Consider the following 14,947-nt stretch of genomic DNA (forward strand, 5'->3'; position numbering starts at 1 on the left):
TGTCAGTAACCCACATACAGGAAACGGGGTTGTGTACGATGCTGAGTTTAAGGTAGCAAGTGGTGCGACACTGTTAGCATAAGAATGTACACATAACCACCGTCATGGTTCTATGAGGTGCTTTATTGTAGCGCTGGGAAACCAGGGGCACGCGCCCAAATCTAGCTTGAATCCTGTCACATCACGCTCGCAATTTATACATCAAAAGTTTTGCAATTAATGCATATTCAACATAGATTGTACCTTAAATATTACATATGCATCAGGGATTGCCTCATCAGTCCATTAGGACATCAGCCTCTTCTGTGCTTGCGCAGCCCCCTCTGGTGGTCGTCCTGATGAAGTAAGGAGTCTTCCTCACTCTGTCCTTTTCACCTGCCCGTTCTTTGGACAGGCCCCAACCATTATGTGGGCGCCAGCATTCTCTTGTTTTCACTTGGCTGCCTCTGGTCAGTCTGTATGTTCTGCTTGGGTAAGGTTTTACAATACTTTCTGAAATCCACCCGTGCACCATTCTCCATATATGGCTATGTTAATTTCTACTGCTAGGACTACCATTGTGATGTTTAGTTATAGATTAACTAAGATACAGAACAGCAAAGTTACAGTATTTTTAATACATAAAGGCCTTCTATTGATTTACAAACTTTCATGTATAATCACTTCTATCACTCTATATGATTATTTTTAACATAAAATTTCACCCTTTTCTAACACCCATGGCTGTCATCCAGCCTGCCCCTCCAGAGTGGCCAGGCCAAGTGCTCCTTTTTAAGAGCTGGAAAACCACTGAAGAAGGAAGCAGGACGGATGCTGCACAGGACATGTGGACAAAGCCTCTGAGCCTCTTACACTTGGAATGTGTAGTGGGGCTTATTTCCGGGGACAGGCACTGTCAAACAGAGAAACCCGTCTTCCCCCATAGAGCTGGGTCAGCTTATTCTCCAGCTCCCCCAGTGTGAGGCTCACCACCTCATCCCTATCATTCTCAGCAATGACTGCCCAGGTCCTCCTAACCTTGGGGTTCACCTCGCAACAGGCACTTGCCCAGATGTAGCTGGGTTTATTCACCCTCCTGTTGGCAATGTAGTTGTTGCCAGGCACAGCACCCACGACAACATAGGTTTTTTTACAGCCCTTGTTTTTCTCGACCATGGTCTTCTCTTCGTACTTCTTCCAGGCACCACCGTTGAGCTTCTCGTTCTGGGGCACGATGTTGGTGAGGGTGAAGGTTGCTGCCCTGCTGTCAGGGTCAGGTTGGTGGCAGCAGGGGTTCAAATGACCCCGGTTCAAACCATTCAGGTTCTTGTAGTCCTGGAGGACAGCCTGGTGCTTGCCGATCTCCTCTAAGGTGATTCTGAAATCTTTCGAGAGGCTCTGCTCTGTTTTCATCATTTTGGGATAAGCTGGGCTGATCAGCTTAAGAGGTAAAGAAGAGGGAAAAGGGTTTAGTGTTGGGAGAAATGGAGCAGGTTTCCCTGGAGTATAAGTCTGCAAGTGCTGAGCACTCCTTTCTTGTTATCTCAGTGTATGAAAATGCCTGAATCAGAGAGAAAGCAGAAAGCTGCTCCTCCCCAAGGACACAAGCTTAGAATGTGACTGACTGCTCTTGATTTGACTTGTGACCTTTGAAATCCAGCCTGGGCCTGTGGGCAGATGCCTGACACAGGGAGCGTTTTCTCCTGCTGGGTTTGAAAGGTGATGTGGGTGAAACATCTCCCCTGCCACATCTGGTTCCCTTCCCTCCTATCTCCACATCCTACATCTGACCAGGGCTCTCCCCAGTGCCTCTCACCCCTATCAATCACATTCAGCCTTCATCACCTGCACCTGATCAGGCTATCACCAGCTCTGCTCCCTTGCCCAGGCTTTGTTGGGAGGAGAAGGAAGTGTTTGGTTAAATGCTGTAGGGTGATGTGCTGCAAGAGAGGACACTCACCTGAGGCTCAACAAGCCATGTTTTGGGTCTCCCGCAAAAAGCAGGCTGGTAGATGTAAGCCGAGTATACAGGAATGCGCCTGGTCTTGTCATACAGGGTGGCAAAGTAATACCGGTTATTGTAACGCTGGCAGATCCAGGCTGGGTTCTGTGGTACCAGGGCTTCATTCGGGGGGGTTTTATGGAAGAAGAACTGAGGGCACGAGCTTTCAAAGGATGTCACCACCTCACTGTGTCCCAACCAGAGGCAGCTCGCCAAGACCTGCAGCAGCAGCAACAGCATCGTGGGGAGGACTTCAAGTGACAGGGCTCTTGTTCACCTGGAGGGCAATGCAGAGGTACAATCAACCTGGGGAAGGCTCATCATGGCCTGGAGTAACGCTTGTGCCTGTGGGGTATGGTTAGAGAGGAGGGGACTGGGAGAGAGCAAGAAAGGGACAATTTCTGCCCTCCTGGAAATGGAAACATCAGCAGCGGAATCAGGGTGAAGTCTAAAGCAGGTTTTAGGTGCCTAGAGGATGCAGCAGTGAGAGTATTTAGCTTGTGTGAGAAGGGATCCAAACCCATCCCATGTCTAATCAGCTCACACAGCATAGCTTTTTAGGGAACTGAGGCATGCTGTTGGGACAAAGCCACCTTTTCCAACCTACCTGTGTTAGCCAAGAGCTCGACTTTTCAGTTAGCACTGGAGAAATAGGGCTAGAAGCTCCTACTTTGGAATATCACCTCACTCCCTTTGCTCTGAGGACCTGCTCTGTTCCCAAGGCTTCCCATGCTGATCATTCCCCAAAGCATCCTTGGCCAGATTTAACATCTGGCTGGGACAGAAGGTGAGCAGCAGGAGCACTGACACCACTTCAGAGCATCCCAACAGGTTTGGTTGACATTTCCAGATGTGTGGCATATTGCTCCAGCTGCTGAGGGCTTCAGATCTAATGGCATCAGATTCTGGGAGTGCCAGTTCATAGTGGGGTAGTTAATTCCCTTTGGAAATAGTGTTCCTTCTTTAAGGATTTGATCCAAGCATCACCAAAAGTGCTGTTTTTTCCTGGATCCCACCTGATTTTATAATTTGTTCAAAGACCATGAGCATTATTAGCTCATGTGGTGCCAATTGTCAAACTTTTCCCACTCTCTTCTGCCTCTGAATCTCTCTCACATTCTCCAGACCTTTACTTTCCTATTCTTGAGTCTCTTTCTCAAGTTATTCCTTCTGTCCTTGCCCTCCTTAACGTAAAATGGTAAAGGAAGAGCTGCAAAACACAGTGCATGCAAAAATCTCTCACTTTCTCCTTCATTAATAGCAGCCAGTTCTGGGCCCCTCAGTTCAAGAAGGACAGGGAATTGTTTGAAAGAGTCCAGCGCAGAGCCACAAAGATGGTGAAGGGAGTGGAACACCTCCCTTATGAGGAGAGGCTGAGGGAGCTGGGTCTCTTTAGCTTGGAGAAGAGGAGACTGAGGGGTGACCTCATCAGTGTGTACAAATATGTAAAGGGTGGGTGTCAGGATGATGGAGATAGGCTTTTTTCAGTGATATCCAGTGGTAGGACAAGGGGCAATGGGTGTAAACTGGAGCATAGGAGGTTCCACGTTAACATCAGGAAGAACTTCTTTACTGTGAGAGTGACAGAGCACTGGAACAGGTTGCCCAGGGGGGTTGTGGAGTCTCCTATGTTGGAGATATTCAAGGCCCGCCTGGACAAGCTGCTGTGTGATGTACTCTAGGTTACCCTGCTCTTGCAGGGGGGTTGGACTGGATGATCTTTTGAGGTCCCATCCAACCCTTGGGATTCTGGGATTCTGTGAAGGTGGATGTTAAAGCTCAGCAACTACAGCCCACACTTTGATGTATTTCTCCTGAAGCTAAAGGGGCACTTGAAATACTGCAGTCAATGGTGAGAAAGGAGTAAGAGCTTACCTTGAAGCAGAGTCTCAGGACAAGCAAGTGAGCTGGTGCTTCACTGTTCCTCCTGCAGGAAGGGTTGGCTGACCCCTCAAGAGCCCCACTGTAATTTATACCCAGTCAGAAATCTGCCTCTTTCCACAGAAAGGGAAACTCACAGAAAAAAGGGTGTTTCTGTTGTTATTCAGGGAATGTTTTTTCCTGCCTGCCCCAAAATAGGGTGACAATTGCTGTTTGCTGTTTCCTCGGAATTTCTCTTGCAGCATCATGTGTTGGAAGCAGATAACTGTCCGATGACCTCCCCTTCTATTTCCTCATTCCCCATGAAGAACTGCCACAAGTGCTGCAGCACTTACTTGTATTTCTCTTCCCAGCAGATCTCTGGTGGCATCAGACCCACTGGCCTGTCTCTGAGTACACATGGATGTTCTCAGTCTGCTCTTACACAGCCTCTCAGAGTAAAATCAGTATGGTCAGGCTATGTATTTTCCCTTGTCTGTTGCAAAGGCTTTGTAACTGCAGTTGTTAATGCCATGCTATAGATTCTGGGGGCACACCTCAGTCTCTTCTTGCTGGTGTACAAGCCACTGCTAAGCCTGTGTTCAAATAGGATCCCAGTACAGTCACTGCTGAGCCTGTGTTCCAAGAGGATCCCAATGCAGCCACTGCATAGGATCCCAATGCACCCAGTACAGTCACTGCTGAACCTGTGTTCAAACAGGATCCCAATTCAGTCTCTGCTGAGCCTGTGTTCAAATAGGATCCCAATTCAGTCACTGCTGATTCAAACAAAATCCCAATCTGCCCATAAAAGAGGTTTGGTGGAGACAGTTTTCTCCCCTTAGGAATGCATAAAAGGGATTTGAGGGGATGGATACAGAGAATAAGGTTTTGTAGGCTGTTCTCTCATGAACTCAGAGGGCAGAGGGAATGAGAAGGGTTGTTCTGTGTTCACTCTAAGGGCAGCTGGATGAAAGACTCTGGTTTCTTACTGTATTAATGGGGAAGAAATGGGACTAAAGGTTGCAAATAATTACAACCAAACACCATCAGAAATGGGCATGACAAGAGTCAAGGAAGGATCCCTTGTCCTGAGCTGCACATTAGAGCAGAGTTAAAGGGGTCTGGCAATGTTTTGCATACACTTGGATTAAAAGCTGCAGGGAACATGACTATTACATTACAGGCCTCATGCTGTGCATCTTATCCTACATACTGAACCACACGGGTTCAGTTTCTTGATCTAGCAAATGCTCCCTCCTGTAGCCCAGTAAAAGCATCAAGGGGAAGCAGTTCATTGCATTGGGTTTCACTCCCTGAGCTCCGTCCTTTCTGTTTGGGTCTGATAGTGCTCCATTCTGTTAGTGCAGAAGATTGGCCATTGAAAACATGTCTCAGTATATAGAAGCAATGGGACTCTGTGGCTCTACTTTAAAATAGCATTTGATGGGTACTTCTGAAGAATAGCAAAGTGCTGAGCTTGATGTCCAGGCAACCCTTGTCAGTTCTATGCTTTTCACACAGTCAAGTATCAGGTCATGGTCAGAGCACTGCCATACAAGGGTTGTTACAGACAGAGAAAGGAAGAGGACAGGCAATCAAACCGTATTTCTTCTGTTTCTTCAGAAAAGACTTCAAATACCCACAGTGAAACACTAAGCAGCCAAAGCAGATATCAGCTCAGATAATACAATCAATACCCAGCTGTGATATCAAAACCACAATGGGAACAGAGATTTCAAAAGCCCTGATGGTGAATTCCCAAGCAGACCAATCTGCAGCAAGCCAGCCTTGGATAACAAAGGCTTTTCCCATGGAACTGGCATCAACAAAAGCTGACCTGGGTTAACTCTTACAGTAAAAATGTTTAAAATCCTTCTGTGGGTGATTTTCTTTTGGAAGAGGAGGAAAATGAGTCCAGTTTAGTTGTGAATGAATGAGCATTGGGAATGAAGCCAAACTCTTCCATTTGCCCACAGTTTTAATTAATCTGGGAAAACTTTCCTAAGTATATACATATATATATAAATATACTGTGTGTAAAATATAGATAAGAGTCATAGAATCATAGAATAGTTAGGGTTGGAAAGGACCTTAAGATCATCCAGTTCCAACCCACTGTCATGGGCAGTGACACTTCACACTAAACCATGGCACCCAAAGCTCTGTCCAACCTGGCCTTGAACACTGCCAGGATGGAGCATTCACAACTTCTTTGGGCAACCCATTCCAGTGCCTCACCACCCTCACAGTAAAGAATTTCTTCCTTATATCCAATCTAAACCTCCCCTGTTTAAGTTTCAACCCGTTACCCCTTGTCCTGTCACTACAGTCCCTAATGAAGAGTCCCTCACCAACATCCCTGTAGCCCCCTTCTGATACTGGAAGCTGCTCTGAGGTCTCACGCAGCTTCTCTTCTCCAGGCTGAACAGCCCCAACTTTCTCAGCCTGTCTCCATACAGGAGGTGCTCCAGCCCCTGATCATCCTCGTGGCCTCCTCTGGACTTGTTCCAACAGTTCCATGTCCTTTTTATGTTGAGGACACCAGAACTGCACACAATGCTCCAAGTGAGGTCTCACGAGAGCAGAGCAGAGGGGCAGGATCACCTCTTTTGACCTGCTGGTCACACTCCTTTTGATGCAGCCCAGGATACGGTTGCTTTCTGGGCTGTAAGCGCACACTGCAGCCGGCTCATGTTCATTTTCTCATTGACCAACACCCCCAAGTCCTTCTCTGCAGGGCTGCTCTGTATCTGCGAGCGTGAGGCTGTTCCTATCTGTCTATATAGTGCTTTGCTATGAACGTTACATCTCTTTTGATCCTTCGATGTCAGCTCTTCCTATCATTATGAAGCAGAATTCACCAAGAGTTGGATTTTTCACCCACTAATAGTGAACGTGAGCTGGGTTTAGACTGTTGTGAGACAGGTTAGTTTTACCCTACTGATGGTGTGTTGTTGCAATAGTAATCCTGCTCAGTAGAAGAACTGCAGGTTCAGAGCCCTTGGCTGAGGAGCCACTGGCGCGATGCTACCATCTGAGGGCTTATGACTGAATGCCTCCAAGTCAGAACCCCACCTGGATGCTTGAGATTGACCCAGGAGACACCAGTCTTGCTCAGAATGCATGGGTAAAGCCCTTCCTGAATCTTCATTAGTGAAGACAGGCCTTCCTCATAGGAGAAGGAAAACTCCTATCTTCAAACTGGGGCTGATGGAGCTCGTCCAGCCTTGTAAGGTCTTCCATCTAAGAGATGGACACTCTTACAAAACCTATGACCTGAGAACTTTGCTGTCACCATCCGTGTTAGCTAGGCTGTAGCAGTTAAACCTCAGGTGTAAAGGGTGAGGCCAGTTCCGCAGAGGCTTACCTCTCACTTGTCTGTATGGACAGGTGAGGGTCGTATCGGTAGTGACAAGGTGCTCAGGAGACGACAGTCCTGGTAGGGCACTTCCTGATTGCCAAAGCACTCTTTCCAACCAGATTTGCATATCCCACATGCCCTTGGTCATTGTGCTTGTAGTAAGTGTGGTTAAAGCCCTTCCCAAATCTTCACTCATGAAGAGAAGCCATCACAGAGTACTTCATCCACTGAGTCCCCCTGATCAGTTGGTCTGTAACAGATCCTCACAGTAATGTCTCCCATCACTGTTCTCCCTTTAACCCTGATCCACAAGCTCTCTGTTGACTGCTCACCTCTCCTCAGACACTGTTCCATACTCTCCAGCCTATCCCTAATGTAAAGGGGAACTCCCCCTACCCATCTGCTGGGCCTCTTTTCCATTATAGAGCTCATCTCTCCTAAAGATTGCAAGTGCCCTTCAGGTATTTGGGTATTATATGTCACTTCTTATAACATGAAGTCCTCTGTTCATCTGAGATTCTTTCTCTGTGTGTCATGCTGCATATTGAACTTGAAGTTTTGCTCTTGGAGACCCCTCAGTGTTCAGAAGAGAAAACAGAGCAGCAGACTTAAAGATACTGTTTACTCTCAAACTACTCCCTTCTGCTACAACTTACTTTTGTTCAGCATCCATCAGGCATCTCATCCAAGCAGCCTCTAGATGACTGTCAGTTGTTTCTTCTCAGCCATCCAAACACATTCCAAGGAGGAGAAATATGTCCCTGAAGATAAGCAAATACTACTCAGCAATGGCAGGTAAAATGTCATAGCTTTCTGCACCACTCATGGACTGGCTTTCTAGCAGATTAATTTCAGTGCAAGTTACTAACATTGTAATGAATATTTTTGCATTTCATGATTGCAATTAATTGCATTAAGGTTAAACAACACTACAGATAAACTGAAAGATAACAGATAAAAAGCCAGTGTGGAGAGTTTCTTTATCTACCTTCAGCCCAGTGATGCTCAAGGGCAAAACACACAGACACAGGGTACTACAGACTCTGGGCTTTCTCATTTTCTAACTATGTTAATGGCCTCAAGCTGCCCCAAGGCAGGTTTAGATGGAGCTGAGGAACAATTCCTGCCCCACAGGGTGCTCAGGCATTGGAACAGGCTGCCCAGGGCAGGGCTGCAGGCACCGGCCCTGCAAGTGTTCACACAGCGTGGAGACGAGGCCTCAGTGCCATGGGTTAGGGGTGGCCTTGGCAGGGCTGGGAATGGTTGGACTGGATGAGCTTAAAGGGCTTTTCCAACCCAATTGATTCTGTGGTTCTCTCATCTGAACAAAATCTAACTTCAGAATCCCACCTTCTCACCCAAAAGCTGGTTTAAACCAGGTTTTACCTGCCCAAAACCCCAACTATTTTTAATACATGCATTTCACTCCATCCCATCCAGGGCACTCCAAAGACATCAGGTGGGAGGCAGAAAATGCTCTTTGCATGGTGTTGAGATGTCTCACTAAGAAAGAGGCTTTGCCCTGGAGTCATAACCTTTGAATGACTGCAAATGGGAAAGCAGAACCAGGATGGGTTTTGGTTTTGGTTTTATTCTTAGCACAAGCAAAGCTGCCCTGCTCGGTGTCAGTAACCCACATACAGGAAACGGGGTTGTGTACGATGCTGAGTTCAGTGTAGCAAGTGGTGCAACTCTTCCAAGTACGCAGCAGTTGCTGAGACTGCAGAACCTTGGTTTCAGCTGGGGACCCACAAGAGCATAGCAGAGCCAAGTGTCTTGGATCCTTACCCCAAAGCAGAAGAGCTCTTTAGCTTTGAACCAAGCCAGCAGGAGCTGAATCGCAGCTGATGAAATGCTCTGGTGTTCACTTGGCTTGCAGACACAGGGGAAAGTCTTTATGGGCAATGTCAGATCTGGTTCTCTTTGACTCATCTCTGCTGTTATGAAGAACTCCCTGCAGGCTGTGGGAACAGGAGCCAGGATTTCCTGAGCTCCAACCTCAGCTCTGACAGGGACTTGCTGAAGAACCATTGCAAACTCCTAAACCCTCTGTCTCAGCTCCCCTATGACCCAAAACACCTGGGAGCTTCCCAAGTGTCCCAAACAGCACAGAAGAAGGACCTGCACAGGACACTGAACCCATCACCATCCTCCTGAAAGGTTCAGTGCAGAGTACACCATTCCTACAGGCTGCCTGTCCCACCTACTGTATACTCAACCACATGCCTGGGCAATACATCCACCTGCATTACCTAACCATGCTTTGTACCACATTATCTAAGCATATTGGCTGCCCTTGATGCTGGATTTGTGACTTTTCCTTCTATTTTAAGTCCTTTGTTACTGAAATTGCTGAAAGGTTGGTTTAGCATCCAGCACATCAGCACGTCAGAGAGGAACTGGTCAGCCTTCCTGTGCTATGAGTTGATTCAGGACAGCTCCACAGGTTCATAATGAAGATCTTTTACATGAGACAGGCAACAGGGGAAAGAACACACAAACTCAGTCTCTGTTTTAGCTCCTAAAAGCTGCTCTTTCCCTGAGCGAATGATTTTATGACTAAATGTTGTTGTTCTTTAAAAGTGTCTGTTTTGGAAGAGCTTTGAAAGTCAGATTTGCAATTGCTTCTAGCTGAACACAGTGTGCTTCCATGCTTGGTTTGTTTCTCAATGTAAAAGAAACAATAATGACATCTCAAGCACAAAGTTCTCTAATAGGAAGGGAAGAAGCATCATTATAGATACAGTAAATCTCAAGCTCTCCATTGACCTCAACCTCAGGAAGAGGAATACAGAGAGTAGAAACTAGGTCCTCATCACAAAGATGAGCCTCCTTGTACTGAGCGTGCTGGAATTAAATCAAAAAGGCCAAAACATAACAACAAATTGACCTGGAGCAATGGAAAAATCCCTTCTTACATGCTCTGACCATCATAATGTGACCAAGGAGGAGCTTCAATCTGCTGCTTAGTGCAGAGGGAAGGTTACTGACACAAAGGAGAAAGCACCAAGAAGCAGAAGATGCCTTCAGCTTGTCTGGATCTCATGGACTTTCCTGAGATACTTTAAAATAGCCATTAGGAGATAGTCTTGGAGTCTTTTATATTGGAGTCTCCAATAGTCTTGGAGAATTTGAGATGCTTTCAGATTAAGTGGAGGAGTCATGCTTATCTTTAAAAACTACATTGTGATTAAATGATCAGTCCTGGAACCTATAGGCCAGGAAAATGAGCTTCATTTCCCTATGGAATGACTACTGAGACCAACTTCCTGCAAGCACCTGGGAAGTAACAGGAAAGAGGGGTTTGTCAAGACCAGTCTGATTGCCTCTTGTGACCTGCTGAGACCTTGTGGGTAAAGGAGAGGCAGATTTCATATCGTTTCTCTTTACAAAGTCTTTGAATCATGTCTCCCATGGCATTATTTGAGAGACCGGAGTGCATTGGGATACATGTGGGAAGTGCTGGAGAGCATCCCAAGGGAGCTGCCTTTAATGGTCCACATCAGGGTGAAAGAACATACCTACAGGTTTCCACTTTCCGAGGTCCTGTTCAGCATCTTCATTGGTAGATCATCTGATAAAGGAGACGATATCCTTATCATATCCTTATCAAATTTATCCTGTTTATTTTATCCAATATCCTGTTCCAAGCAGGAAAGGAATCCAAGGACATAAGGGGAATGGGGCAATTTTTTTGGGGGGAAACACCTTGAAATTCATATGCATAGCAGGAGAGCCCCAAAGACACCTCAAGTACTTATTCCCCTTCATCTTGCATTAGCCACAGAGTTAACAAAGATCTGAGCAGTGGAATGGATCAGATAGCGACAGAGGTACCATGGAATCAGACCAGCCTGGGCAGCCATTGGAGGGCAGAGCACAAGACCCATACTGTAGATATCAGCACTGGTCTGAAAGTTACGGTGCCTAAAGCTGCTGGTGTCTGGTGGTGCTGCAATGCTAACTATGACACTGCTGAACTCTATAGTCCACCACGGTGCAGTATTCAATGGCATCATGAACTGGTATTTTGGCATGAGCTTCCTCAAAGATTCAAATGCCAACCCCAACACCGGTAGACCCTCAGCTAGACTGGTAAGACCAGGTTTTAGCATCTCATGTAATAAAATGAGTCAGCCAGAAAGAACCCAGGAGTGAGAGATCTCTGCATGAACAACTGGGTTAATGCATTACTTCTTAAAAGGAGACTGGAGAGCTGGACAGAGCCTTCAGGTACACACAAGGATTCTTCTCTCCCTGCCCATGCTGGATGAAACAACCATGGACTGAACTAAGCAAGACTTAGTGCAGTTTGGGTTACACATTAGGAAGGTTTCTCTATCTTTCCAGGGTATTGGAACAGTCTCTCTGGGCAGGGAATGGTTTCTATATTATGGGACAGCCTTTAGGTAAACCTAAGTATAATTTCTCTTTAGTTTGGTTGGGAAATGCATGGGATAACCTTTGAAGTCAGACCCACGTCTCTATCTCTAATCTTATGACTGAGTTTGCTGTTGATTTACTGTGTGCCTGAGATCAAATGACCCAGTGCTTTGGAGATGCTTTCCTCACACCACCAAGTCATAAAACTGAAACTTGCTCACTTACCCTGAAAGTTATTAACTAGTGGAGATGTGCCCTGAAGGCACAAAAGACTCCACAGCTGCCCAGTTAAACACCATTCCATAAGCTTCTGACCAACATCCTCCCTAAATGTTGAAAACAGCACAATTAATCCCTGCTAGTTGCTTTCAGTTTAATGCCTTTGTAACTGCCACTGTAGATGTGGTCTTTAGATGGTGGGACACTGGCACAGGGTGCCCAGAGAAGCTGTGGCTGCCCCATCCCTGGCAGTGCTCAAGGCCAGGTTGGACACAGGGGCTTGGAGCAGCTGCTCCAGTGGAAGGGGTCCCTGCCTGTGGCAGAGGTTGGAGCTGGATGAGCTTTAAGGTCCCTTCCAACACAAACCAGTCTGGGATTCTGTGCTATTCCAATTATAATGGATAACGGGCAATGCAGTGTTGTAGGATACACTGTGCAGCATTTGAGTGTATCCAGACTCATGCATGCCTGCTAATATCTGCCATTCAAACCCATAAAGGTTGCACAAAGCAGCACTTCCTGGACAGCAGCACTTGCTGAACACCTCCAGTCCTGGGTGTCCTCACGCATGGTGATTAAAGCTCCCTGGGGCAGAGGTGGGAACACGGAGGTGAGGCTCAGAAGATGCTGGGATTTGAAGATGGAGGCCTGGCAGAGGAACAAAGGGAAGGAACCCACAGAGGTCTGCAGGGGCTGGGGTGTGTGAAAGGGAAACTGCTGCATCTCTGTTAGGTGGTTTCTCAATCAGAACAGGGGGAAACTTAGTGCTGTAAGTCACTTTCTGGGTAGAGGGTGTAAATGACCTTTGCAGAGGGTGGCACGGGGTTGACCGGGGGTCATCTACAGCTGGGAGGATATGAACTGCTGATCCCACTTCCTTGGGAGCAGAAGAAAGACACTTTCTGTTCTGATTCCAGGAAAGCATGAAGGGGATGGTGCTTCTCTTTTCTTCTTCTTTCCAGAAGGGAGATGCTGCTCATGCACATCATTGTGAGGAAAGGAAGCTCCTCTCCACACAACCCACATCCTGCCATTGACCACAGCACTGTAAGTTTGACCATCCAGTCAATTCTTTATCCACCGAGGGGTCCGTCCATCAAATTTACACCTCTCCAGTTGATAAGCAAGGATGCCATGTGGGACAGTGTCCAACACTGCACAAGTCCAGGTAGATGGTGTCACTTGCTCATCCCTTATCCACCTCTAACCCCATCACAGAAGGCCACCAAATAGGTCAGGCATGATTTGTCCTTAGTGAAGCCACATTGGCTGCCACCAATCACCTCGTTATTTTCCATGCACCTTAGCATCCTTTCCAGGAGGATCTGCTCCATGATCTTGAGGCAGTTTTCCTCTCCTATGTTTTCTGACCTAGAAAGAGCTTCAGTCATGCATGGGGCATGTGCTGACTGGGGGCATGTGGAGTCATCAGCACGGGCGCTTGCGATGAGAAAGTGAAAAGCAGAAGCCAAGAAGGTCACAGGATCATTTCTTACCCTTGAGTGGGAGAGTTCAGCAAATTCTCCTTTTAAACAGAGATGTCTTGGTGCAGTCAGGGCATGGGAGCAGCACAATGCCTTGGTAAAGGTGTTCTGATGTACCCAGTGCTGGCACTGGACAAGCATCATGCCCAGCCATCTCCTACAAAGCAGAGCCCTGCCTGGTGTGGGTTAAGGGCAAGAGGGTACTTTGCCAGGCTGTTAATGGCTCTTGGGAGGAACCTCAATGCAATTCTGCCCCTTTGAGGGTCGACCATCACAGGGAGAGAGAAGCAGTGCTCAGTTTTATCTGGTCATGGGGTGGATGAAGCCCTGTGGGGCAACTGGGGGAGCAAGAGGAAACCCTCACATCCTGGAGATGGAAAATGAATTGACATGCGTCAGCCCTGCAGCACACGCATCATGCTGAGCATTGTTTTCCATCATTCCCTGGTAGAAACTTTCTCAAGCAGCAGTGCCAGTGATGGGCAAACCCATGCAACACCTACAGCACCTCACCAGGTCCACTGACAAAGAGATATCTCCTTCCTATACTGAGGTGGACCAAGAGGACTCTTACCCTGGTGTAGAAAGAAAAGGTGTTCTCTGACTGACATTTGTGTCCCTGAACCTTCTCTGGTAGCAACCAGAACAGCCAGAGCCTTTCCAACATCAGTCCCGCTTGCTGCCCCATGGGTTACTGAGCATGGGCACCAGGAGACACAAAGGGTTTGGTTTGGCTCTGTCAGCCAGGATGAAGGAGCCCTCTATGTTCATCAGTGCAGCACCACAGAACCAGGTTTCAACCTGCTCCTTCTCAAAGAGCAGGAGAGCTCAGAAGCCTCTTTCTGTACAAACCCCAGCAGCAGCTCTTGTTTTCTGCTGCAGGAAGGTGTCACCAGTGGAGAGAGAAGTTCCTTTTGAAAACAAGACCTCTGTTAGAACTTGTGCTTTGCAGTCACCGATGGAGCTATTGCAACATCACATCCTTCCGTGCCCGTTGCCTGGCCTGCTGCTGCTCCAATGCACACTAACAGCCAGGGTCACAGGGACCCCAGTTCTCAGAAGCAAAGCACAACACGGGTTTTTCACAGGATCCCAGCCTGGTTTGGGTTGAAGGGCCCTTAAAGCTCCTCCAGCTCCAACCCCTGCCACAGGCAGGGACCCCTTCCACTGGAGCAGCTGCTCCAAGCCCCTATGTCCAACCTGGCCTTGAACACTGCCAGGGATGGGGCAGCCACAGCCTCTCCTTGCAGTGATTTCTTTCTTGCCTGTTCTCTGTCCTCCTGAACAAGTCATCTCCCCTCGACGTCCCTCCCTCCTCACCCAGATTCCTATGCTGGCAGCAGGTTTTGACTAACAAGAGCTAATATTTTATCTCCTGTTTCTAAACCAGCATTTAGTAGCAGATAAACCAATCTCCCCATTGTAATGATGTTTAATGACCCATAAACCTGCTATCACACCCCCTTTGCTGGCAATATTCTTTCCCCTCCATGCTTAGCTGCTCTCCCAGTGTGGAAGTGCCACCAGGAAGGACCAGTTTGGGTGCCCCTGGGGCTAAATCATCCCATTGGGTAAAAGCCTCCCAGCTCTCCTCATGTGTGTCATCATCACCTTTATCTCAGTGAATAACCATGAAGCCCTTGGCCTCAATGATGC

General features: G+C 47.4%; 1 protein-coding gene across 1 annotated transcript; it reads right to left on the reverse strand.

Moving 5' to 3' along the window:
• Window positions 1–598: 598 nt before the first annotated feature.
• LOC117436198 (endonuclease domain-containing 1 protein-like) lies at window positions 599–2,649 on the reverse strand. Its single transcript, XM_034062914.1, has 2 exons — window positions 1,940–2,649; window positions 599–1,419 (listed from the first exon to the last, which is right to left on the reverse strand). The coding sequence occupies exons 1-2, from the start codon at window positions 2,219–2,221 to the stop codon at window positions 874–876; spliced, it is 828 nt and encodes a 275-aa protein (XP_033918805.1). The 5' UTR covers window positions 2,222–2,649; the 3' UTR covers window positions 599–873.
• Between the last annotated feature and the right edge of the window lie 12,298 nt (window positions 2,650–14,947).

The sequence above is a fragment of the Melopsittacus undulatus genome, chromosome 5 (assembly GCF_012275295.1).
Source record: "Melopsittacus undulatus isolate bMelUnd1 chromosome 5, bMelUnd1.mat.Z, whole genome shotgun sequence".
In the NCBI taxonomy this organism is placed as follows: domain Eukaryota; kingdom Metazoa; phylum Chordata; class Aves; order Psittaciformes; family Psittaculidae; genus Melopsittacus; species Melopsittacus undulatus.

What these genes read in the sequence shown, in the direction of transcription:
- LOC117436198 (XM_034062914.1), bottom strand. Translation starts at nt 2,221, where the DNA reads ATGCTGTTGCTGCTGCTGCAGGTCTTGGCGAGCTGCCTCTGGTTGGGA. An exon ending in CATGGCTTGTTGAGCCTCAG is followed by an intron (nt 1,420 to 1,939) that starts GTGAGTGTCCTC and finishes TTACCTCTTAAG; the next exon opens with CTGATCAGCCCAGCTTATCC.